The sequence below is a fragment of the Mus caroli genome, chromosome 1, assembly GCF_900094665.2.
Source record: "Mus caroli chromosome 1, CAROLI_EIJ_v1.1, whole genome shotgun sequence".
Taxonomy (NCBI): domain Eukaryota; kingdom Metazoa; phylum Chordata; class Mammalia; order Rodentia; family Muridae; genus Mus; species Mus caroli.
In genome coordinates this window covers 60,612,115-60,637,821 of record NC_034570.1, presented here as the reverse complement: position 1 = coordinate 60,637,821, position 25,707 = coordinate 60,612,115, and the positions used below count along the sequence as shown (strand labels likewise).

The following is a 25,707-nucleotide window of genomic DNA, read 5'->3' as shown; positions in this document are numbered from 1 at the left end:
AAATCCACCAGTGCTGGGATTAAAGGTATGCGCCACCACACCTGGCTTGACAAAGTAACTTTTAGGCTCCACAATTACCCCAGCTTTAAATTTGAATACCTTGTCAGTCATTACTCTGCTAGATACTGAATGCAGGGCCTCCTTCACGCATGCTAGGCAAGCGCCCTCTCTTGTCTATGATTTAACAATGTAAGTGACAGTGTTGTTTTCTGCTTCAATAGTTGGATGCATATCATCTCCACCTAAGGGTACTGTTTTTGTTTTGGGTTTAGACACAGTCTCAGTATGTCGCTATGGCTATCCTGGACCTAACCATGTAGACTAGGCTGGCCCACCTGTGCCTGGGATTAAAGGTTTGTACCATCACTCCAGACCCTACCACATTCTTTAAGTGTTTTACCCATCCCTTTAAATATGACAAATATCCAGTAGGTGTTTACTTTTTCCTCCAACACACTGTTAGTCCATGATTTTTAATTGAATGAAGGCAAATCTATTTTCTGGACTGCCCATCCTTGACCCATATTGAGCAATTATTGTTCTGAGTAATTTTTATAACCATTTTCCCTACTGTAGGCAGTTTACCATAAAAATTATTTCAGCTATGTATTCATGTACTAGAAAAAGAAAGAACAGTTAATTTTCCAATTCTGGTAATGTCTTAAGTATTGTTTCTTTATGACTTCAATTCTATACACTCCTGCCTGTAAGCCCTTCCAAATAAATAAGGTAGAAGTGATATATCGATCTAAAAATTCTAGTGCCTTTTCACTTCCTAAAGCATTCTAGTGAAAATCTGCTTAGCAAAGCGTCCAATCTATTATCTAAGGAGCTATATTTAGGCTATCGTTTTTTCTCAAGCATCAAGTTCAAGCCTGGGGAAATGCCCGGGTGCGTTTAACGGCGGTGAGCTGCGAGCTGGGCCAGGTGCAAGACTCGCTCGCAGAGATGTTTCTGTCTCTAGCCAACTGTTTCCATTAAAATCCCGCTGGTCTGCGCTACCTCAGAGTTAACTGCAGAGCTCCTTAATCATAAGCTAACTCAAATGTATCCATGGCAGGTCTGCCACCTATTTTAAGGTCCTCAGAGGTCCGACAAGGAGTATGACTCGGGATTCGAGCCTCTGGGACCGATAAGAAGCAAAAGGTAGGAGCGTTGAGGGCTGCTTAACCCTCGGCCTGGCCCGGACGGCCCTGCCCGCTCCGAGTTTCCAGGTCTTATTTTCTGTCATAGACCTAAAGAAACCGCAGCGCTCCGCAGCACGGCCGGCGGGGTGACTTTTGCGGGCTGGCACCGGGGTGGAGGGAGCGCGGGGCAGCGGCGGCGCAGAACGCACTGGGAGCCGGCAGAGTTCGGCCACCGTGCTCAGGCCGCTTTCAGAACGCTCCCAGCGGCTTCCGCGGGCCCCGCCCCCGCCGGGGTTTCCCCGCCGCCCGTCTCATTTGCATGGCGCGCCCCTCCCCCGCTGCCATTGGCCGGCGCCGGGCCCCGCCCTCCCCCCTCCCCTCCCTCCGCCCTAGGGTTCCGTCCCCCGAGCGCCCGGAGCTGCGGGCAGCGGGCGGACTGTTAAACCGCGGCGGCGGCGTCAGCCGGGGCGGGAGCGGGGCGCGCTCTGGAGACGAGTCGGCGGCGCCCCGGGTGGGGGGAGGCGGGCGGACAGCTAGAGATCGCCTCGGCGGCCCCCACCACGGCCGGACCGAAGGTGCGGCGGCGGAGGGCAGCCAGGGCGCCCCAGCAGGCGAGTGGCCGGCGTCGCAGCGGCGGGCTGAGGGGGGTGGGTCTCCTCGGCGGGGGACGGCGGCGGCGCGGGGCGGGAAAGAGCGGAGAAGACCGCCGGGTGGACTCGCGGGCTCGGCGTCCGCCGGGCAGCCCCCTTTGCACCCCGAATCCTGCTTGCCGTTGGACTGCGGGCCCCGGCACAAGACAGTGCTTTGGGGCAGGGGTCGGACCGCAGCCAAATTTAAACGGCTAAACCTAACAGCCTTGGCAGACACGGCGGGGAGGGGAGGGGAGGGCGGGGCAGGGGCCGGCCTAGATTCGAGTCACGTGGGGGAGGGGCGGGGCTTGGCAGGCCTCCCTTTTGTTTTGGCCGGCGCGTGCGCAGAAGGCGGAACACGTGGTTTTTCTTGGGCACGCCCTCTCCCTCCCCCCAACCCCTCCCGCAAGGCTGGAGCCTCGGCGCTTGTCCTGGGGGTGTGGGGAGCTCTGTGGGAAGCTTTCCGTAACGCTGAGCTTGGCTGGCCAGCGGCGACATTTATTTCTTCTTATTTGGGGCCGTTATGGGCTTGGCCTTTAGAATTGTTTGGGGTGGAAGGGAGTGTTGTGGTTTATTGAAAGGTAACAGGTCCGAGTTGGTGTTGCTGCTTGTACCCAAGAGGGGAGAGGGCTAGCTTTAAAAAAAGAAACGTAGCGTTTGGTAAGGAGAAATAAATGCAGGATGGTGTTGTGTGGTCCCAAATCGGGGAAGGAGCTGTTGGGTTCTGCCTTGGGAGGAGCGGGCGCTGCGTGGGCGTCCTCGGTACCCCCGCAGAAGGCGCGGTGGCGGCTCCCTGTCCTTGCTGTACCCATCGCGGGTTCCCGGGAGACTGGAGTTGTGGGAGTCACCTTCTGGCTTTGATTCCCCCAGCTTGGACGCAGAATGTGCTGGAGAGACTAAGAAAGATTGGCCGCCGCCGCCTTTAATAGTTTAACTTTGTGTTTGTAGAAAGGTTTTTAAATCCTGATTGGATAGGGCAAGTTTGATAGCAACATAACTTCCCCGCAACTGTTACTGAGCACAGCTAGCCAAACAGGCAGGATTTGAGGGTAGAAGTAGTTCTAAAAATAATTCGACAGTGGAGGGGAAAAAGCGCAGGTGTGGAACGCAGATTGTTTAGTAATGCCGGGGGTTGATTTCTGCGGTTTCCAGAGAGCTAACTAGCTGTTTCCTTGGGCAAGTCACAGCCTTGCTGATACATCTGTTTCCTCTGGAAAACCGTTTCGTAATACAGTTCCTGCCTTAAAAGAGTGTAATGAAGATCACGTGCCTGTGTTAGTGAGCATAAATCACCACGTAATGTGGTGGTGTAACATAACGTCAGTTTTTAACAAAGCTAGCATATTTTTGGAATTTTAAGAATAAGCCGTGAAGTAAGATCTGTTGCACTTTTTGTGCTGTTTCTGGCCATGTAACCAGGCCGGCCTCCGGACTTGCTGTGTAGTCCAGGTCCCCTTTAGAGCTGACCTAACTTTAGTGTGCCTAACTGCTGTAACTTTAAGTCTCTCTTCACGGTTTGAAAGATCACTGTCAAGGTCTGCCATCACTTCTTCAGCTATGTGTAATTTCCCTAAAACTGGAGATCATGCGTTTTCACTTAATTTAAAAGTAGAAACATTAAATATTCTTTGAAAAACGATTTTAATAACTGCTTAACATTTTTGTCATTTGAGCATATTTTTAGTTTTTCCTATTGGCAGATGTTTGGGGTTTTTCTAATATTTTGTGTAATATTACACAAGTCTTTGAAATAGTATACTCCCCTTTCCCCATTAGATTTGTAGGAGAGGAGTTACTGAGTCCGAGCCGGTTTTTAAAGCTTTTATGTTCTTGTGATACCCCAATTTTGAGCATGTATTAATTTACTCATAGAGGTATAAACGTGTCTCCTGCCATAGCCTAGTTCATCACCCAGGATTGGCTTTTATGGGGAAAACCTTGTTGTCCACTCCCACATTGACATGTATGTGGTATCTGGTGCATTTCCTAACTTACTGTTAGGTACTTGAGAGAAAACTTCATATTCACATGAGCATAGCAAATAGTGGATGTATAGTAAAGACTTGCCGATTGGCTGAAAATATTTAAACCTTTTTTTTTTTTTTAAACCGGTGAGCAGTCAGGAAATTGTCTTTTCCTTTTGTCTTAAGAGTACAGAGTTGATAATGTAGTAACTGATTGAGCTGTTTGAGTACTTGTTCCATAAGGCTAGGCCTCACTGGTCTTCATAGTTTTCTATTAAATGTTCCAGTAACTTGCCATTGATAAGCATAGCATATCCAAAATGTTGCTCTGCTTTTCCTGCGTGTATCCTTACACGTGGATATCCTTCACTCACTCACCACGCTTCCAAGGTGCTACTGTGAACATTTTATCCTGATCATTGTCATTTCTCCCATAGACTCTGTGCTAGACAAATAGGAAGGCAGTGTCTACGGTTCTGTGCTTTGTTCTCGACTGTTCACAGCCCACATGTTACTGCCTATGACATTCCTGCTGCCTTTAGCCTATTCTTTCATATAAACCTTACATGCAGCAAGCCATTCATGCTGTCATGATGTCTTCTTGGGTTTACACCTATCTTGTTCCTTTCCATATAAGTCTGTGTTTGCTATATGAGGTGTCAGGTGAAGGAGTAGAAAGTTGTTTCCTTTAGGTTTAGGGCTGTCTTTAAGGTTGGTGTTGATCTGGCTTATCAAATTGTTACAGCAAAGAGTAAGGCTGCTTTGTAATGCAAAATGACAGTGGGACATTAGCAGTTTATGACTAATGTGTGTTATGTCTTCTATCTGTTCTTAAAGCCTTTATTATAGTACTATAATAGGAAAATCACACAAAATAACTCATAAATATTATCTTTCATATTTTATTCAGTATGTTATATTTAGAAAGAGAAAGAAGCTATATAATTTTCTAAATTTCTTCCTGTTTCCTCTTAAGTGTTGTACTAAAGGAACATTTCACAGACACAGAATTTTTTTTCTTGCCTAGTCATGAAAGATAAAAACAAAACCATGTTAGTAAGAATGATACCATACTTTCTAGTTGATAATGTATAATGAAAATTGAGGGTAATTCATGGTGGATTTTTTTTCTTTTTCTTTAAAGACAGGGTGTTACTATAAGACCTGGGTCAGCTTGGAAGTCACACTGTAGTCACAGCTACCCTGTAACTTATCTTTTAGTTTGTCTTTCATGTTGGGGTTTTGCTTGGCCACAAAGGAAAATTTGAATACTAAATGTTATTTCATATTTTCAAAAACACTTATTTCTATATTGATACAAAAGGTCAGCTTATTTATAGCATTGAAAATTTGTGAATATTTTAAATCATTCATGAACTTTGTAATGTTTCAGGTTCTTTTTGAGCTCTATAGGACCCAGAGTTCATAGGTATGTCTTTAGTAGTTTAAAAAAAAGAAAACTGGAAATTGTGGTACGTTAAATTGCCAAAATGAATGGGCTGAACAAATTTGTGACAATGTACTTTTAAGTGTAAATTTCTGCAATCAAATTTCTGTCCATAGGGAAAACCTCATTTTTATTCTTATGAGTCATGCACTTACAGAAGAATAGTAATAATTCTGCTTCAAGTATGAGCTGTTTGATCTGTTATGTGGCCACCCAAGTGGCTTTATCTTTAATTAAATTCCTTTAGTCTTCAAAGAGAATTCCTTTTTAGGCATAGTTTTCAAAGTGGAAGAAGCTTATAAACATCATAGACTACAAAGTGCTGAGCTAACTATATTCTGCTCATACCAGTTATTGCAGGGTTTTGTGTAGGGAACAGGGACTTCTCCTAAAAGAATACATAAAGATATCTGGAAATATGCTATATTTTGTACTTATGGCTTTCATTAATTCCTATTTTTTAATATTTTAAAACATTTTAAAAGATGGTGTGACTATTTGAGTGTGTGGGTTTGTGTGAGTGCAGTGTCTGTGGGAGCCAGAAGAAGTGTTGGGTCTCCTGGAGATGGAGGTACAGTGACTGGGAGCTGACCTCCCTGGGTGTTGGGGTTGAGTTTAGGTCCTTGGCAAGAGCAGTATGTGCTGTTAACTCCTGAGCCATCTCTTCAGCCTAGTTCTAGTTCTGGGAGATAAAAATTCAGCCAATATGAACTCATTCTCCTTAATGTTTTTATATTGCATTTTTGCTTTTATATGAACAAGTTAGAAAAATTGAATTCTCTTATATTTTTAGTATTTACAAGCCCAACTTAGGTCAGTGAGATGGTTCATTTTGTATGGGTGTTTGCCACTAATCTGATAACGTGAGCTGGATCCCTGCAACATGAGGAGTGGAGGGAAAGGACTTCCCACTTCATTAAATGTCTCTGACCTCTGTCATAGCACCCCACCACATGCTTAATAAATGTAAAGACAAGAAGAAAACATCTCACATTTAGTTAGCTACTTTTCCTTATTAGCATGAGTCAACTTCATGAAATACTTATGTCATATATGTGGAAGTAAGTTTTGGTCCTTTCAAATTCAGTTGGTAGGTTTTTTGTTTTGTTTTTTAAATAGGTGAATGTGTGTCTTATACTCTGTATTTCAGAGAATAGAGTTTATCAAAGTTACAATTAAAAGTAAATTTAATGTTCAGGGGTAAAGCTGGAGAGAATACTTTCCAAAGACAATATGGGATGTTTATGTGCATTCTAGAATATAGAGCATAACAAAAATCTGAAGCAATATAAAGGGGTAGGGAATCAAATTTTAATATTAATTTTTCAGGAGTAACAGTGGTTGTTATCTGGATTATCAAATTCAAGTGTGAAGGTACTAGGACTAGATAGTATTTAAAGGTCTAGATAGAATTTAAGTAATTTTCTTTGAGGGCATGTCAATCTTTTGAAATATGTAAGTTATTTATTAGCTTGTAAAGATTTGACTACTAAGTGTCTGAACCAACTCAGTGGTAATTGCCGTGACCGTTATCTCACTATGTAAAGGCAGATTTTGAAAGATGACTGCTTTTGCTATGGTTCATGATCTCCAGAGGTTAGATTACATTGAGTTCATGCTAGACTCATAAGTATGACTGTGCTTTGACTCTTAAATGTACAGGGTAAGCAACTAATGACAACATCCCAGGGACAAGGCAAAACTTTGCATTTGTAATAGTACAACTTCAGAATCAGGAAACTCAACTCTCAGTGAACGAACGCTCTTTGGATTACATTGTAGACTAAAATCTTAGAATTTATGATGTAGATTAACAGAATAATCCAGTTCATTGTTTTGATGGATTAATTTGGTTTTATAATAATGAAATTAATATACACTAAAAGAAGGAAAAAGGTGGTTGTAAAGTGTTTATTTTTAAGTTATAAGGTTTTTTTTTCTCATCTATAGAAAGTCTCTGTGACTTTTGTGTTTTGAAAGAATAGATATTTAGATCTGGGTTGTTTGTTGAAAGGCTATTTACTTGACAGATTGTTTATAATGGTTTTATGATAAGTTTTTGTAATGCTATTCATAGAACCATAAAATTTCTGACTGCCAAGATACTAATGAATTTTTTTATAAAAGAATTTAGGCTGAAATAGAAGCTGAAAAATCCTTTGTGAAATGAAATAGAATTGTTTTTTAGATTATCAAGAACACTTTCCCTAGCAGAGAATCAAAACTGTGTAGCTGCTGTCTTTCAAAGACTACTGATAGTTTTTAAGCTTGTATATTATTTACTTAAAAAAAAATAATCCTATTAGCTTGATACCTTAGTGTGTGTCTTTGACAAGAGAAAGTTTATTTTTTCAAAATAGTTTTTCCCCTTTAAGGTCATTAGACTAAGCTTTTTAGCAAAGTGCTACATTATGAGTATTTAGGGTGTACTCAAATAAATAATCCTTGCCAGTAGTAGTGGTATCTAGAATCATAGTACACAATATTTTTGCAGTTAGATATTTTTTAGATTTACCTAGGATTAAATCTCTCCACCCCATTATGTATGTAGTTAAAAACTGATCAACGTGCTTTTTAGAAACTTGTTGGAATTTGTTTTCTCTCTGTTGCCACGGCTGTAGGCGCCCACATATATTTGGTAAGATAAATGTATGAATTGAAATTTTTTAGTTAGTGCTTGATTCCTGATTATTTAAGGAACAATATGTTTTACCTTATACTATCTAGTACAGTAATCCCTCACTGCACAGATGTGAGCATTTGAAATGAGGCTCTTGCTACATTAAGACTGTGGTAAAGAAACTGGATTTTTGAAGATTTTCTCCATATAAAGATTACATATAGTCTTATTAAGAAAATTCTATTAAAAAAAGTCAGGTGGTGGTGCATGCCTTTAATCCCAGTACTAAGGAGACAGTGACAGGGATATCTGTGCGAGTTCGAGGCCAGCTAGGCACACTATGCAGGTTGATGCAGGAGGACTATGAATTTGAGGCCATTCAGTGCTATATGTAAGAACCTCTCTAGAAATAAGGGCTGGTGGTATAGCTCTAAATCATAGAGACGTTTCCTAGTATTTGTGAGATTGGATTTGATAATCTGCACCATAAATGCAAATGTGAAAGAAATTTTAGTACATAGTTTTAGATATATTACTTGTTATGAACAAACTATTATGTAGTAAGTACATACTTGAACATGCAATACTTGAACACTGTTTAATTTATTAAGGGACATAAATGATATGAATTGATTTGACATTTGTTCTCCTGGGTTTTCTTGGAATATGGGGTTTGATATCTTACATAAATTGGGGAAATTATTAGTCAGATTTATCACTTCTGTTGTTTCTTTTCTTTTCTAGTTGCCATTATGTATGTTTTCTCTTTCTGTAGCTATCCCATAATGCTCCACACTCAGATTTTTTATCTTTTTTGCTTTTTAATATTTTCTTTAGACTCCTTTTGTATTTTCAATTTGTAATTTTTCTTTTGATATATCTTTTATATTCACAGCTTTGTTCAGACACATTAAGTTTATTACTTAGTTCATTGAAGGCAGACTTTTTTATTTACTTGTGTAGTGTGTGCGTGTGCGCTTGTGTGCACACATGTGCTTGCACACAAGCTATGAAAAGCATGTGAAGGCTGAAAGCTAGAGCAGACTGGAACTTGGTGTGCCTTTAATTTATAGTTAACTATAAATGACCAGAAACAAGACCCAGGAGACTTTTAAACAGACTTTTAAACGTATATTGTACATGTTTGAATATTTGGTTGTCTTGATTGTACTGACTCCTACATTTTGTTGTTTCTTACTAAAGACATTTTCATTGTCCTTTGGGGCCTGTCCTCTCGTGTAGCTTTCTCCCTTTCATATAAACACTACTGCACTCCCTAGTCTTGGTTCTGGCTCCTTTCCCATGTTTCTACCCTCTTGCCTAGGTAAACGCCTGCCCTTGGCTTTACATACTATTTATATGCATGACTTCTCCAAGTCCTGTCTCTAATTATGACCTCTCACTTGAACTCTACACTTGTTTGTCTGACTCCACTTGGGTGGCTAATGCATACTTTAAACATAATATACCCCAAACAGCACTTAGAAAAAAAGAACGTTCCCAAGTCCGTTCTGTTTCAAAACTATCACCACTGACCATACATTTGCTGAAGCTAAAAAACCAAGGATTATTTTTGGTTTCTTTTCTTTTTTTCCTTTTTAAGCCCAGCGAAATGTTGGTCATCAAAAGTTTTGCTGGCTCTACTCTGAAACATTTGAGTTGACTTTTCCTCATTTTTATTAATATCTCCAAGCAGCCCATTTGGCTTGCATCGATTCAGTAACTGTGTCTCTGGTTCCTCTGCATTCAAAGTCTTTTTTTCCGTAGGACAGATTTCCCCACATGAATGTCTAATGATTCTGCTTCGCCTTAATTCAGTGCTCTGGCTATATCTACTACTTTGGTTTCTTTTTTCGATTTTTTTTCTGCAGTCAGTATGTTCTAGGCATAGCTACTTTTTTTTTTTCTTGTAAGCATGCCAAACTTATTCTTGCTCAAAGCTTGCTTGCTTTATTTATTTATTTAAGGGGAAGGCATACATTCTAGATGCTTCTTAGCTTGTCATTGTTTGAGGTCTTAGAGCAGGTAACACCAAGAAGCCTTGAGAGGCCTATCTTCAACCACACATCCAAATTTAGCCAGGTGCCAGTATAAACATGCTCTCAACTTTAGTTGTGATAAACACTTACAAAATCTTTATTTACTAGATATTTGATCTACTCATTGTCTTAGTTACTTTTCTATTGCTGTGATAAGACAGTATGACATAGGCAACTTATAAAAGGAAAAGTTTAATTTGAGGCTCATGTTCCTAGAGTATCTGGTCTTCATGGTGCTTCATGGTGGGAGCTTGGCATCAGGCAGCAGACCCTAGAGCAGTAGCTAGGAGCTCACAACTCTATCCATAAGCACAAGGCAGAGAGATCCAGACACTGGGATAGCACAGGTTTTTGAAACCTCAAAGCTTGCTCTCAGTGACACACCTCCTCCAAGAAAAACACACCTCCTAATCCTTCCCAAATAGTTCCACTAATGAGTGACCAGTTATTCAGATAGATTCAAACCAACACACTTTAAAGCCACTTTTCACATGAATGTAGTAGGTTTTTTTTTTTTTAAGTTCTTTATAGTTAAAATAAATTCACCTCCCCTCCCTTCTCTCTCTAGCATGCTCCTCTGTACATTTTGTGAGAGTAGACCTCTTTCTAGTATTTAGGATAGTATCAGACATTTTTATCTATGAAAGTTTTAAATGAATAGTTGATTTTTAGAATGAATATATATTAAATGGAGATAAAAGACTCAAGCTTCTACCCAAGGCAGACAATTATTTTATGACTTTGTAACTCTTTTCTTGTTTTTTGCCTTTAAAAAACCAAACTGATTAATGTCTATAATTTGTGCATTTTAATTTAATTTTTTAAATGATAGTTTTCTAGCTATCTTTCATAAGCATCCAATATGAAAAAGGTGTGTGGTGTAGTTGATTGTGAAATTCTCAATGAAAAGCAGATGGCTGTATTTGTAATTAAAGTGTCTTACTGCCTTTCTAAGGTTGATTTACTAAGCACAGGATACACAGTTAAGTTCTATGAAATAATTGTGATTTTCTTGAACTAAACAGTAAACTTATTCATTTACTCTTATTTGTTCATTATTGTGTGCTTTTAAAATTATAAGGTTTAGTATATTTTGCCTTTATCCAATTACCTACTTTGTGTGTTAATGAAGTATATTCAACTAAGAATAAGTTAATTAAAGTTTGTATAATGGTTGGAGCCATCATTCAGAGTTAAGTCGAATGACTTAAAACTTAGTGATTTAAGACTACTGTTTTAAGTATTTAGTTGGCTGGGTTTGGTCTCATATGCTTTTTTTGTTTGTTTGTTTTTGTTTTTGTTTTTTTTTTTGTTTTTGTTTTTCGAGACAGGGTTTTTCTGTATAGCCCTGGCTGTCCTGGAACTCACTTTGTAGACCAGGCTGGCCTCGAACTCAGAAATCCGCCTGCCTCTGCCTCCCGAGTGCTGGGATTAAAGGCGTGCGCCACCACGTGCGCCTCATATGCTTTTAATCCTAGAACTTAGAAGGCAGAGAGGCAGACATTTTTTTGTAAATTCGAGTCTAGGTTGGTCTACTTACAGAGTTGCTGGCTAACCATAGCTACATAATGAGACTGTATCTCCAAAATAAATAAAAACCAAAATGAATAGATAGGTAGGTAGGTAGGTAGGTAGATAGGTAGGTAGGTAGGTAGGTAGGTAGGTAATCAAAAGGTTGTTGTATTTGGTACTTAGCATTGGGAAAGTACAATGAATTTTTTTCTTATGAATATTTTGGTGTCACATCTTAAAAAATCTTCAAAATACTACAAAAATTTTCTCCCTCTTTTCCCTCCTAGATGTTTTTAAGAGTTTTAGCTTTTACATGTAGGCCCATCATTCATTTTGATGGATCTGACGATTTTCATACATGGTATGAGGTTTGTGTGGAGATTCATTTTTCCTCTACAGTGAATTGTGAGCTTCCCAAAATACTGCATGTGTGTAGCAGTGTATTTCTCATCTGTTTTCTTTCCAGTTTTCTGTATGCTTATCCTTAGCTGGTACAGCACTGTCCTTAACCAAATGTCAGTACACAGTGTGAGTCCTTCAAGTTTGTTCTTTTTCAGAATTATTTTTGGCTATTTTAGTTCTTTTGACTGTAAGTCATTTTAGTCAGCTTGTCAGTGTTAACAGAAATTCTTCCAAAATTTGGTTGAAACTATGTTTAATTTCACAAGTCATTTTGAGGAGAGTTAAGATCTTACCAGTGTTAAATAGTCTCTCTCATGAGTGCAATGTATTTATGGAAGTCATCTGGGTATTCTTTGTGTTTTATATTTCTCAGTGTATGGATCATACACATTTTGTCAAATTTATTTTGTTGTGACTAGAAGTGGGAGCCAGCTCCCTGAGTAATACCAGCCTTGACCATGCAGCTGTGCCAGTACTGCTGTGTACCTTTGAAGGGTGTATTAGTCAGAGTTCTCTAGATGAACAGAACCAATAGACTGAAGGAACTTACCAGAGTGGCTTACAGGTTGTGCTCTAGCTATCTGAACAACTGTCACCCACTGGAAAGGCCAAGAATGCAGTAGTTGTTTGATCCCTAAGGTTGTAAGTCTCAGCTGGTGTTCTAGAAGGCTGTGTTGGAGTCAGGAATGAAGTCCCTTCTAATGCCAGCAAAAGGATGACTCGGCACCAGCAGGAAGGATGGACTTTCCATCGGGAATGTGAGCAAAGCCAAAGCTCCGTCCATGTCCTTCTATGGAGGTTGCAACCAGAAGCATGGTTCTGATTTAGGGTGGGTCTTCTCACCTCACATGATCGAATCAAGAAAATCCTTCCCAGGTGTCCCCATCTCTGGTTTTAATTGACTCCAGATGTAGTTAAGGTGACAACTAAGATTAGCCATCCAGGAAACATTGGAGTTATTACTGTTTTCAAATTTTCTATGTCTGATCTGGCTTTTCACATCTGTGATTATAAAGTACAATGGTTTAGTATTTTGACTGGGTCTGTAACCTGACTAAATGCTTGCTAGGATGAATGTTCTAGACTTTTTTTTTTTTTTCTGTAGATTCCTTGGGATTTTTCTATGTTAATGGAGAGGTTTATTTTCTAAGCTGCTTGCCCTTCTCTTCTTTCCATAACACACTTAGTAGCTCTTCTCGCAGGACACTACAAATGGATGATGAGAATATTTTGCTTAATTTCCAGTCATAGGGCAAGAGAATTCTTTATGCACTATCAAGATATAAACTATAGGTGCTGGTGAAATGGCTCAGCAGCTAACTAAGAGCACTGACTGCTCTTCCAAAGGTCCTGAGTTCAAATCCCAGCAACCACATGGTGGCTCACAACCACCCGGAATGAGATCTGATGCCCTCTTCTGGCACATCTTGGGGCTACAGTGTACTTATATATAATAATTAAAAAATTTAAAAAAATAACAAATTCAGGTCAGCATTTAAAAAAAAAGATATAAACTATAGACTTTCATGAATTTTGCTGAGTTAAGGAATTTCTTTCCTTTGTCCTAAATTTCAGGAGTTCTTTTTTTCCTTATAAGTGGATTTTACAATCTGTGAAATGCTTTTACTATATGATACCCTGGTTGTTTGTTTGTTTGTTTGTTTTAAACTTTGATATGGGGAATTTAAGTGATTGGTTAAAAAAATGTTGAATTTGCCTTGAGTTCATGAAATATACCATACTTGATTGGGTCACATTATCCCATTTGTACAGTGCTGTAATTGTACAATCATTGTTAAAATAGTAATTAAATAGGTATTTCTACTAGTTATAATTACATGGCAGCTGATGGGATCAAACACCCTCTTTTGGCTTCCACAGGCACTACACACACATGGCACACAGATGTACATGCAGGCAAAGCACCCATACACATAATAAAATAAATTTGAAAAAACCAAAAACCTGCCCTAAACTGTCTTCCTTTTCAGAGTATAAGAGTGTTTGAGGGTGCTAGTGGTGTGTGGAGAATGGTAAGGCAGTCACAGAGAAAGACCAGAGCTGTTTTAAATACATTGGTCAGGGTAGGGCTTTAATGGTGACCTTAGTTCAGCAAGGTGAATGAAGGGGGCTAGTCATCTAATAGGAGCTGTTTTCATACTTACAAAATAACAAGTACTGTCACTTGTTGGTTAACATGAAGCTCGGTGTTCCTGGAGTGTATTAATCCATGGAGAATACTGTAGAAGATGAAACAGGTAGAGACCTGATAATGTAGAAATCTCTAGGCCATGATAAAGGTAATTTTAGATTTTATTGTAAATACAGGGCTGACTGCTAATTTAGTCAGCAGATATTTATAGAGTGCCTGGTCACTTTTTTTTTTTTTTAATAATAGAAAAGTAGCAGGCTAAACATTACTAGAGCTTGTAAGAGCTAATAATTATAGTATGATATAATATAATACTTTACATAAATATGCAAGTAGGCAAAAGTATTTTAGAATTTTTTTCAATTGGAAAATATACAAACAATTATATATGTGTATAAAATTTAAATGATTGAAATGAATCACTTACATGTTATACTGAAAACATAATGCATACAATATACAAATATTTTCATGAGTCTCTTTAGTTATACATTACAGAGACTTACTTCTGCTTAGGTTTTGTTTGTTTGTTTGTTTGTTTGTTTTTCAAATAAGGATACATTTGGGAATAGTGCACAAAAGAACTTCATGGAAATTTTAAATAGGGGTTGTGTTATAGCTAAAAGACTAAAAGTCTTCATCTCAAATGCAGTTATGTTATAATCTCAAATACTAAAAAATGACTTTAAAAGGTGGTTATCTGTTCATGGGTAACAAAAGCCCTCTTGTTATCTAAACCTTCTTTTCCAGCTTCTTCATTTTGGCTCTCTCTCTCAGAGTCTCTCATCAGCTCTAATCAGGTGAGCAGGTACTGCGGCCCTCTCCAGGCTTGACTGGGGAGACTCTGCTTCCCAGATGACTCACAAGCCACCTGTGCCATATGGTCATTCCAGCGTACAGACTAGCAGTTAGCTGCTTTACTAAGGGGAGAGACAATAAGACAGAAGTCATACTCGAGCATTTCTGCTGAATTTAGTCACCTTGAGTATACCACTCAGTCATACTCAAGAGGCAAGATTATGCAGATAAGAATAGCAGTCGATGATTATTAGGACCATTTTGTATGTAGAGTGGTAAAACGGAGCTGTCACAAGGTTGTCTATACATTTTCATTTTCCACCATAGCTAGTCCTTGGCCACTTTAACCTTTGCATTTATTTCCTTCTATTTTTATTCTATTCCTTAACTGTCCTTACTCTAATTAGTTGTAATTCTCCCTCCTCTTCACCCAAGACTCTCTGCCTCATGATATTTTACCTTATGGTGTCTGCTGCAAGCAACTTTGATTATATCCATAACATCTTGTTTAATTGTTTGTGAGTGGGATAAGAGATAGAAATGTTATTGTGGCTCTTTCTTGATTACTAAATAGTAAGGGATATGACAATTACTTGATCAAATTTTTACTTAAATCCTGGGAGATTTAGGTATTTTGCCCTAATGATTTTTTTAAATCTATGTGTGTGTGTGTGTCACATGTGAGGGCACTGTCTGAGCCCAGAAGAAGGGCTTCTCCCCTGGAGCTGGAGTTATAGGCAGTTGTGAGTTGTACAGTGTAGGTGCTGGGAACAGAATACAGTCCCTCTCAAGAGCAAGTGCTTGTAACCACTGAGCCGTCTCTCCATTACTTCTCAGATGTTGAGTAATGATTTTTCTATTTCCATTCAAAGCAGAGTGAATTTCAAACAAAAATATTATTTTAATATTTCCCTTAATATTTAAGATGAACGTGCCGGGCATGGTGGCACACGCCTTTAATCCCAGCACTCGGGAGGCAGAGGCAGGCGGATTTCTGAGTTTGAGGCCAGCCTGGTCTACAAAGTGAGTTCCAGGACAGCCAGGGCTATACAGAGAAACCCTGTCTCGAAAAAAACCAAAAAAAAACCCCCAAAACCAAAAAAAATACCAAAAAGATGAACGTGAGTCTATTACACTAGAAATTATTGCTTAGTTACACAGAATTTGGGGTAATTCAAATTTGAAGGCAGACTAAACACATTTTACATTATTGAGAGATAAATGTGTGTGTCTGCACACACAATGTGTATATATATAAACAGCTGTATTTTATCACCTAGTTATTCATTAACATTTGTTCATTTGGCATTTGCTCCTTTTGTCCCAAGTCATAAAATTTGTAATGAAAATGAAAATCCTCTTAAGCCATTACTCTTCCTTCGCTCTCATGGAACTTGATGCAACTATTGTTAGGGTATGGTAGGTATTTTTCTAGTCCACTTTTTATTAAGTATAAGCATGGACATCCATATATATGATATCTTTTATGTTTGTGTTATATTTATATGATGTAAAACTAATATGTGTGTGTGCATGCCCACACTGTTCCTTTTTCTTCTTACTGTTAGTTTTAAAGCCTTTCCATATTGATACTCTTTCAGCTTCACTAGTTTATTCCAATGTGTTTTATTGTTCTTTCCGCTTTGGTTTTATTTTATAGCTGAGTTGTTTTGGATTAGTGTTTTGCTATTAGAACCATTGTTCATATAGCTATGATAAGCATGTTTTCTACTTTATGTACAAATTACTCAACCAGTTTGTGGCCTCAGTAGATGTGAGAAATTTTGCTTGCTTATTTCCTCATCATAAGTGATATTTCAGACTTGAATCATTTTATTGGTTTTGTGTATGGAAACGTGGACTTTTGCTTTGCTGATAGACATTTCTTACTACTGTATGTACAGTTATAGCTAGCATTTGGGTGCACTTAATATTAGAATGTGCCATGTGTGTTGAAAAGTTATGGAGCGTAATAGTTCCAGTGTATTATCACTACAAACCTAAAATAGTTAGTTCTGTATGGTTTTTTGCTAAGTATGCTCTTGGAAACACTTCTAACTAGATTGCCCTTTTCTGTGTTGTCAGGACATGGGACTTCATTCTTTTCTTTTGAAGTTTGAATTGATCTTTGCTGGTCATCTGACATGACTTGCACTATTTACTTGGTAGGAGGAGTACATTCTACAGTGATAATTAATAAACATATTTGTGAGAATGGAAAAACATTGTAGATACATTTTTAGAAAAAACCACATGCCTCAGATTAGGCATTTTCTCACTGCTCTGTTATTTTTAGCAACTATGAACTCATATGTTTTGCATTTACTTAGGTGTACTTATATCAGATTATTGAACATATTTTACCTGTAGTTATTACTGTTCAAGTTGAGAAAAATTCCAGATGGAACTTTATTTTAGAAAATGCTATTGTTTCTTAAAGAAATATTCTTGCAGTTGTGAGATTCAATCACATTTTCAAGTTTGATTAAGAGATTCAAAATTGTAAGTTTTTCTCCTGACTGTCACTAAACACTATCAATGATGTGACTGTGAGATGTACTTGCATCCACACCTATTTGTTATTAAACCCTTCCTGAGACAGTGTGCAAGAGCATTTTATTTTTGGTGCTGTGTAGATAACACCCAGGATCTCACATGTGCTATACAAGAGCTATACCACTGAGGATATCTTCGGACTAGTAATATGCAACTTTAGTTGGAATTGTGAATATTAGGCTCACCAACAGAGTGGAGAATAACAGCTTATTATTGAGATAATGTGGGAAGTTGAGAGATAAAGGAAATCTTTGGTGCCTTGCTCATTTTAATCAGAAACATCAAACATAAAAGTTGCCCTCGGCAAAAGTGTAAGCATCAAGCTTTTGGTTCCTAGACGTTTGATCATGTATTTTTTATGTAATTTTAGGCTTCCAGTAATTATCTCCAGGATTCGCCATGACCCCAGCTCTGAAGGAGGCAACAACAAAGGGTATCTGCTTTTCATCTTTGCCAAATACCATGGAATCTGACAAGATGCTGTGCATGGAAAGTCCGAGAACTGTAGATGAAAAGCTTAAGGGAGGAGACACTTTCTCCCAGATGCTGGGATTTCCGACTCCTGAACCTACTCTAAATACTAATTTTGTGAATTTAAAACATTTTGCCTCCCCTCAGGCTTCAAAACATTTTCAGACAGTTCTTTTAATGAGTTCTAATTCAACACTAAATAAGTATAATGAGAATTATAACCAAAAGAAAGTAATGGAGGCCAACTGCAGTAAACTGAAAAACGTGCTGTGCAATGGCAGCAGCATTCAGCTCAGTAAGATCTGCCCTTCTCGCTCCGAGAACGAGTTCATCAAAAGGGAACTCTCGGATACCACAAGCCAGTGCGTGAAAGATATACAGATCGTTCTGGATTCAAATCTCACCAAAGACGCTAATGTAGACAAACTACATCTGCAAAACTGTAAATGGTACCAAAAGAATGCACTTTTGGATAAATTCACTGATACTAAGATTAAAAAGGGTTTATTGCAATGTACTCAAAAGAAAATTGGATCTAGCCACTCAGATGTGCCTACTAGTTCCTCAGCTGCTGAAAAAGAGGAGGAAGTGAATGCGCGTTTACTTCATTGTGTGAGTAAACAGAAAATGTTACTTAGCCAGGCTAGAAGAACTCAGAAACACTTGCAGATGCTCCTGGCGAAGCATGTTGTTAAGCACTATGGTCAGCAGATGAAATTTTCTATGAAACATCAGCTGCCCACAATGAAGATCTTTCATGAACCCACAACAGTTCTGAGTAACAGTTTACTTGAACACACTGAAATTAAGCCAGAAGTCAATATATTGGCTTCAGAGAATAAGTTTTGGAATGATACAAACAATGGCTTTTCTCAGTGTACAGCTGCAGAAATCCAAAGATTTGCACTGTCTGCTACAGGGCTGTTGTCTCATGTTGAAGAGGGTCTGGATTCTGACGCCACCGACAGCAGCTCAGATGACGAGTTGGATGAATATACCATTAGAAAAAATGTGGCAGTGTAAGTGTAATTACTAGTTTTTTTCCCTATTCTGGAGAGAGTAGCAATTATATTGGTTTCAAGATACATAATAAGAAAGTAGGTTTTCTAAAATCTTACTGCCATGATCTTTAAGTTATAAAACACTGGTGAATTTTAAAAATGTTTTGTTTCTTTTTTTCATACAATATATTTTGAACATTTTTCTTCCCTCAATACTTTCACAGATCTTCCCCCCTCCTTATCACCCAATTTTGTATTCTTTCTTTCTCTCAAAAAATAAAACAGAAGAAACAACAAAAAAACCCAAACCAAACAAAAAACCTGAAAAAAAAGAAAAAAAAGGACAAAAATTTATTAAACAACCCACAAAGCATGGGCACACACACGCACAAACAGAATGCCAACACCATGGAGTCCCTTTCATGTTGGCCAAGCACTCCTGCGAATGGAACCTTCCCTGGGAGTGTGGTCAATAGATCCAGTAACACTCCTTTGGAGAAAACTGCTTTTCTGCTTCCCAGAAACTATCAATCAGTTACAAATAGGTCCTTGGTTAGGGTTGGGACTTTGTCTCTTGTACTCGTTGCTGGGACTTTGGTTGAATCTATGGAGTCTTGTGTGTACTGCCACAGTCTATGAGTTGTGTCTGTAAGAAGCTGTTTTCTTTAGAATCATTCACCAGACTCTTTCTGCCTCTGCTTCTACGTAGATCTCTGAGCCTTAAGGGGAGGGCTCTGACAAAGACATCCCACTTAGGGCTGAGTGCTTGTGAGTCTCTCACTGTTTGCCTAGTTGTGCATCTACTTATTGGTTACCGTCGACTGCAAGAAGCAGCTTTTCTATGGAGGGTTGAGCGATGATCTGCTCTATGGGTATAGCAGGTCATTAGGAGTCATTTGATTGCTATGTTCCTTTAACAGAACAATCGGTTTTCACCTAGACCTGTCACCAATCCAGTCTCAGTTTACTGGGCACTTTAGCAGTATCATGTTTAGGTTCCACATTACGCCACCACCACACCTGTATGTCTTTCAGGTTTGTTGTATGTAGCAAGGTTTGTAATCAGGTGAAATTGATCATAACTTTTCTCCTCTAGTAGCCGACAAAGTACCTTGTAGCACCATGAATCAGTAAGTGGGAGTGAAGCTTCTTGTACAGCAGCTTGAGTTCTGCAAGCTTGGTGAGATAAGTAAGTTGTGTCTTCAGCAATAATGCCTTACCATCATGTTAGTGGAGAGTAACCAATAGGTTTGGCAACAGCCTGTAATGGTTTATTGGAGAGGAGGCCTACCTAGAGAGCTATTTTGGCCATTGATTTAAAAGATGTAACCCATTCCTAGCACTAGAGGTTTTACTTGCTGGTATGTCTAGTTGGGACATTCTCTTTCATTATATGTTGACTCGGTTTAAATTCCTTTCATATATGTATATTAGGAAGCCTCTACAATGTTTCTATGTGGCTTTTCAAAAGGCCTTCAGTGTTGTCTCTCTCCATAGTCCCACCTTTATCCTGCCTAACGTTCTTCCCCTCATCTTAATCCTCCTATCTTGGCTTCCCTTTTATCCCTTTATAACACTAGATTCTATTTGGTTCTTAGTGTGAAGATTTCCTCCTCTCCCCTGGTTCCTCACTCGCTACTTAACCTCAGTGGTTATTTATATTGAAACACATATCTAAAACACAAAGCTAACATCCAGATATAAGAGAAAATGTGATATTTGTCTTTTTGGCCTAAATTACTTCAGTCAGAATGGTGGTTGTTAGCTGCATAAATTTGTCTGAAAATTTCACGATTTTTTTCTTTAAAATTGAATAGTGATATATTTTTGTGTAAATACACCACATTTTTATTGCCCACTCATCACTTGCTGCTTATCTAAGCTATTTCCAGTTTCTGCTATAACGAATAGAAAAACAATGAACATGGATGAGCAAGTTCCCAAGAGTGATGTGGCTAGATCTTGTGGAAGATCTATTGCTACCTTCTGGCAGAGCTACCATTCTGATTTTTGTAGTGGCCATAGCAATTTGCACCTCTATCAGCAAGGATTAAGTGTTCCCTCTTTCCTGCATTCTTGCCAGCACATGCTGCCGTTTGTTGTTGTATTGATCGTGGCCATCCTGACTGGGGTAAGATGAAATCCCAAAGTAGTTTTAAGTTGTATTTCCTTGATGGCTAAGGATGTTGAACATTTTTAAAAACTGTTTTTTTCTTTCAGTCATTTGCATGTCCTCTTGTGAGAACTCTCTATTATATACCCCAGTTTTAAATGGGATTATTTGTCTGATGTTCATTTTTCTGTTCTTTATATATTATTGAAAGTAATCATTTAGTAGATCGTAATTAATTAAAGATTCTTTTTCCCTTCTGCAGGCTGCTACTTTTCTTGAATGATGGTATCCTTTGCTTGTTACTGAAGCTTTTTAGCTTCATGAGATCCCATTGTTGTTCTTAAGGCCTGTGCTATTGGCAGCCTGTTCAGAAAATCTATACCAATGGGTCCGAGACTGTTCCCCACTTCCTCTTCTGTCAGGTTTCTCTTCTGTCAGGTTTAGGGTATCTGGCTTTACTTTGAAGTATTAGATCCAGTTAGAGTTGAGCTTTATGCAGGGTGATAGACAGTGTGATCCATTTTTATTCTTCTAAATGCAGCTATCTAGTTTGACCAACATCATTTCTTGAAGATGTTGTCTTTTCTTCAGTGTATATTTTTGGTTTCTTTGTTCAAAATCAGGTGTCTGTATGTATGTGGAGTTATGTCTGGCTTTTCAGTTCAGTTCTGTACTGTTCATCTGTGTGTGTCTAGGTGTCTTAAGTTTCACTATGCAGCAATGTCTGGCCTAGAGCTCCTTATGTAGACCAGGCTGCCCTCCAATTCACAGAGATCTACCTTCATCTGCCTCTCGAGTGCTGGCATTAAAGGTGTGCATTACCCAGTTGGCTTAATGTATCTGTTTTATGACAGCCCTATAATGTTTTTATTGCAATAGCTCTATAAAAGGACTTGAAATCTGAGATAATGGTACCTTAAAATGTTTTATTTCTTAAGTCTTATGTGTGACTTTTCAGATATGCCAAGCGTTAGCCTCAGGATCTTCAGTAAATACTTCAATTCACAAGGTTTGTTTTATTCTGTTTTATAAGATCGCATAGTACGTGAACCTATGACACTTTTCTTGTGTACTTAGACCATCAGGGATTATACTTAAAACAATGTAAATGCTATGCAAATAATTGTTACACTGCATTGTATCATGACTAACAAGGAAAAATCGCTCTACATGTTCCATATGGAAGAAGTTTCAGAGATGATAGAAAATTTCTGTGCATTTGGTATATAATAGGTATCCTATATAGCTATTGAGGTCTCAGTTATCATTTGTGATTGGTTGAATCTGCAGATGTTATGGTATCTATGGATATGGAATACTGCACATACTATTTAAAAGTAAGTTACTTTACAATTTGTGGAAAATTTACACATAGGAATTGTAATTCTAATTACGCATAAATAAGCATTTTTTTTCTATTCTTGAATGTAATTAAAGCCTGGACCCTTATGAAATCACATGGGATCTCCTTACTGGCTTTGTGAATTTGTTAGTACAGGTAAAGTATTATGCTGCTTGATAGAAGGTAGAGATTGCTTTTAGATAGCCTAGGCTTGACTTGAACTCATTGTGGGCCCAAGGGTGGTCTTGAACTCTTTATGATCTTGCTTGTGCTTCTTAACTGCTGAGATTATAATAAGTATGCCTCTGACTCTCTAGGGTTTTGTATTTCAATGCATAATCTCTATTCTACCTGGAACTGTAACAAAATAAATAGAAAACATTTATTTCATCTGCAGTACCTGATGATCTGCTAAGAAGAACTGAGTTTTCAATTTAATTTGACTTAAATTTAAATAGTCACATGGAACATAGTTTGAAATTTCTTGGGGTCTAATAATGTTCATTAATTGATACACCTGCCTGAATATAACTGTGACATTAGGTTAGAAATAGTCTGCTGTTTTTTCAAATTTCCCAAAATGGATCATTATTATAGAATTAGAAACAAAGTTGTTTTTATTACTTAATATAGAACTAGTACATTTGTTTTTATAATGAGTAAAATGTGAAACAAAGCAAGCATTCCAGTCTCTTGGTGTTATAATGTCACTATAACTGAAATTTGCTTGGATGTAGGAACTAGGGTAGTCACTAAACACAATTTATCTTCCAGGCTGCCATTTTGCTAGTTATTTTAGTTCTGTCAATAATCATGGGTGGCCATGCTCATGTATCCGATCTGTGGCTATTTTGCAGATGTCATGCTTCACACATCCTGACACCATTCCTGAAAGGGCATCTGTGTGCCCAATCCAGTTCCAAGCGAGAGTTCAACCAGGTCTTTCATGTAGATGAGAGACCGTAAAGACCCCCATCAATCATCTTAGTGAAGAGCACAACAGCTCTTGCTACTTCAGGGACACCTAACCTGAGATGCTGAGAAGCTGTGGACTCTTTGCCAATCTGGCCTCAGGCAACACAGCTGAATGTCTCTGCTGTGCCTTGACTAAAGCAGTCAAGCAGCACTTAACCTTGCTGGCAGACAGTGTTGTCCCCACTGATACCGATTCCTAAAGAGGAGAACACAGCCACTGAATATGTTATGCAAAACAAGAAGCATGAAAACAATCCTAGAAATAGAAATAAACACACACACACACACACACACACACACACACACACACACTATCAAAGAGGGAGGCAAAATAGTTTTCCAGTAACTGACCTCAAAGAAGAAGAATTTCTATGGATTAAGTGCCCGGGAAAGAATCGTTTTAGGGAAGCTTAGCAAACTAAGAGAGTATGGACAATAAAATCAGGAGAGTGATAGGAGAGAGACTGAAATAATGAACTGAGCAGTTTTGAACTGAGAAATACAGTGAAAGGAATGAAAAGTGCACCAGAGGGCGTCAGATGATGTGCTCAAACAGAAGAGATCTTGAAATGAAAGGTGACTTGGAAAAATCCAGTTAGAGAAGAAACTTTAAAGAAGAAAGCCTAGAAAACGTAACGGGTTTTCCCAGTGGTGCTAGTCTGTAGTCAGTAATTACAGAAAAGTTGGGAAAGTTTAAGGAAATAATGACTGAAAACTAATTGTATCTTAGAAAGCGTATATCAAGTACAGGAGAATCAAGAGTTTCTAATTGTAAAAGCACTACAGCAAGACAAGCTCAGACACTACCGGCAGGCTGGTGAGATGGCTTTGCAGGGAAGAAGGACCTCAGTGATTCCTGGAGTCTTTGTGAACACCCACCCATGATACATACACACTAAATGAAAAGCAGTGAATCACTGGCAGGGTCTTGAGTGTGGCAAAAGAAGAGAGTGCATATAGAAGAGAGTGGCTGTCATCAGAGCCCAGAAAGCTTTCAAGGTCAGAAAAGTATGTAATGACAAAGTGTTCAAAGAAAAATAAGCTTGTAGCCAAGAATACCCCAGCAAAGCTATCCTTCAGAAATAAAATGAAGGCAAAATAACAAGCTGAGAAGTTTACTACAAGTAGACTATATATATATATATATATATATATATATATATATATGCACATATATATGTATGTGTATATACATATATATGCATACATACATATATACACACATATATATACACACATATATGTATATATATATGTATATATGCACATATACAGCATACACACACACATATAAAATCACAAATGGAATTTTGAAGCTGAAAGTTAATAACTAAACATGAAAATAAAGTTGGTGGTAAAGGTAAGGAGTCAAGTCAGAAGACTGATAGACTTGAATGCTCTGTAATAGTGATGTATAAATAACGTAAGTCTTTACTGTGAAGGTTAAAAGAGGTGATTTTAATATGAGTTTTTAGTGGTTACCGAATGAAAAAGTGTAATAGTGATAGCAAGTCATGAAATGGGAGAGGAGTGAAAGTATAGAGTTTTTGTATGCAATTTGAGGTTATTTCTATGGGTTAGGTAGAATTTGATTATGTTTCCCAAAGAATGTGTGTTCTGAGTGTAGCAGTGCTGAGAGAATGTGCGAGCTTTGAGAGGGATCTTACTAGGAGGCCATTGTGATGATGCTCTAAGGTGGTTCTTATGTGGGTTGCTGTAAAATGGTAAGAGTGGCCCCCCATTTGTTTCTCTGGCTTTGAATCTCACCAAATGATACCTGACTTCATCACTTCCATAATGATGCCATTTGGCATAATATAGCCAGGAATTCTTCACCAGAAGGCAGACAGAAGGGGTTGCACTGACTGGGTTGTCAGTCTTTGACTTTCATCAATAAATAGACCTCTTTTCTTTACAGGGTACCGAGTGTCAGCTACTTCATTATAGTATATTTGCTGCCAGTTTAAAGTAGACTCATAGCTGAATCGTTTTCATGTCTCATAGTTACCACATATTATTTATTATACCAATATATAATACCATATGTTAACTGCAGAAAGGATTAAGTAATCAAAGCATAACAGAAAATCACTAGGTCTTGAAGAAGGAACAAATAGACTACATTTTAAAAATAGCAATAAGAAATCTGTACCTATTTAATAGTTAATTCAGTATCTTGAATGAAAAGATAAAATACTTAAGAATTGCTGAGTGGATTGGGGAAAAACAAAGGCCCAATTATATGTTCTCCAGTAGGATATTTCTGCTTTAACAGGAGACAAAGTACAGGGAATTAAAAATAAAAAGATATTCCATGCATATAGAAACAAAAAGAGAACAGGAGTTAGGTATACTTAGAGCAGGAAAGTCCAGATAAATGAAACACTGTAAAACAAAGTAGGTTATTATAATTGGTAAATAGTTTATCAAGAGATATAAGATTATAAATATACATATACCCAACATTGTGGTAAGTAATTTAGAAGGAGAAAAAATGAGACTGGAGCTCCCTATGTAGCCCAAGCTGGTGTGGAACTTAGTGTACAGCTGACATCATAT

At 38.3% G+C, this 25,707-nt stretch overlaps 1 protein-coding gene across 9 annotated transcripts in view; it reads left to right on the top strand.

Annotated features, from left to right (window-relative positions):
- Window positions 1-1,517: 1,517 nt before the first annotated feature.
- Kansl1l (KAT8 regulatory NSL complex subunit 1 like) overlaps window positions 1,518-25,707 on the top strand; it is a 91,715-nt gene continuing 67,525 nt past the window's right edge. For 3 of the 9 annotated variants that reach the window (XM_029476692.1, XM_029476682.1, XM_029476685.1), the window contains exons 1-2: window positions 1,518-1,738; window positions 17,617-18,736. In XM_029476692.1, coding sequence (XP_029332552.1) covers window positions 17,646-18,736 — 1,091 coding nt within the window. In that variant the 5' untranslated portion in view covers window positions 1,518-1,738; window positions 17,617-17,645. Of the gene's footprint in view, window positions 1,739-11,450; window positions 12,570-15,842; window positions 16,110-17,616; window positions 18,737-25,707 lie in introns of those variants that run through there. The other 6 variants (XM_029476690.1, XM_029476681.1, XM_029476669.1 and 3 more) reach the window with 4 other exon arrangements.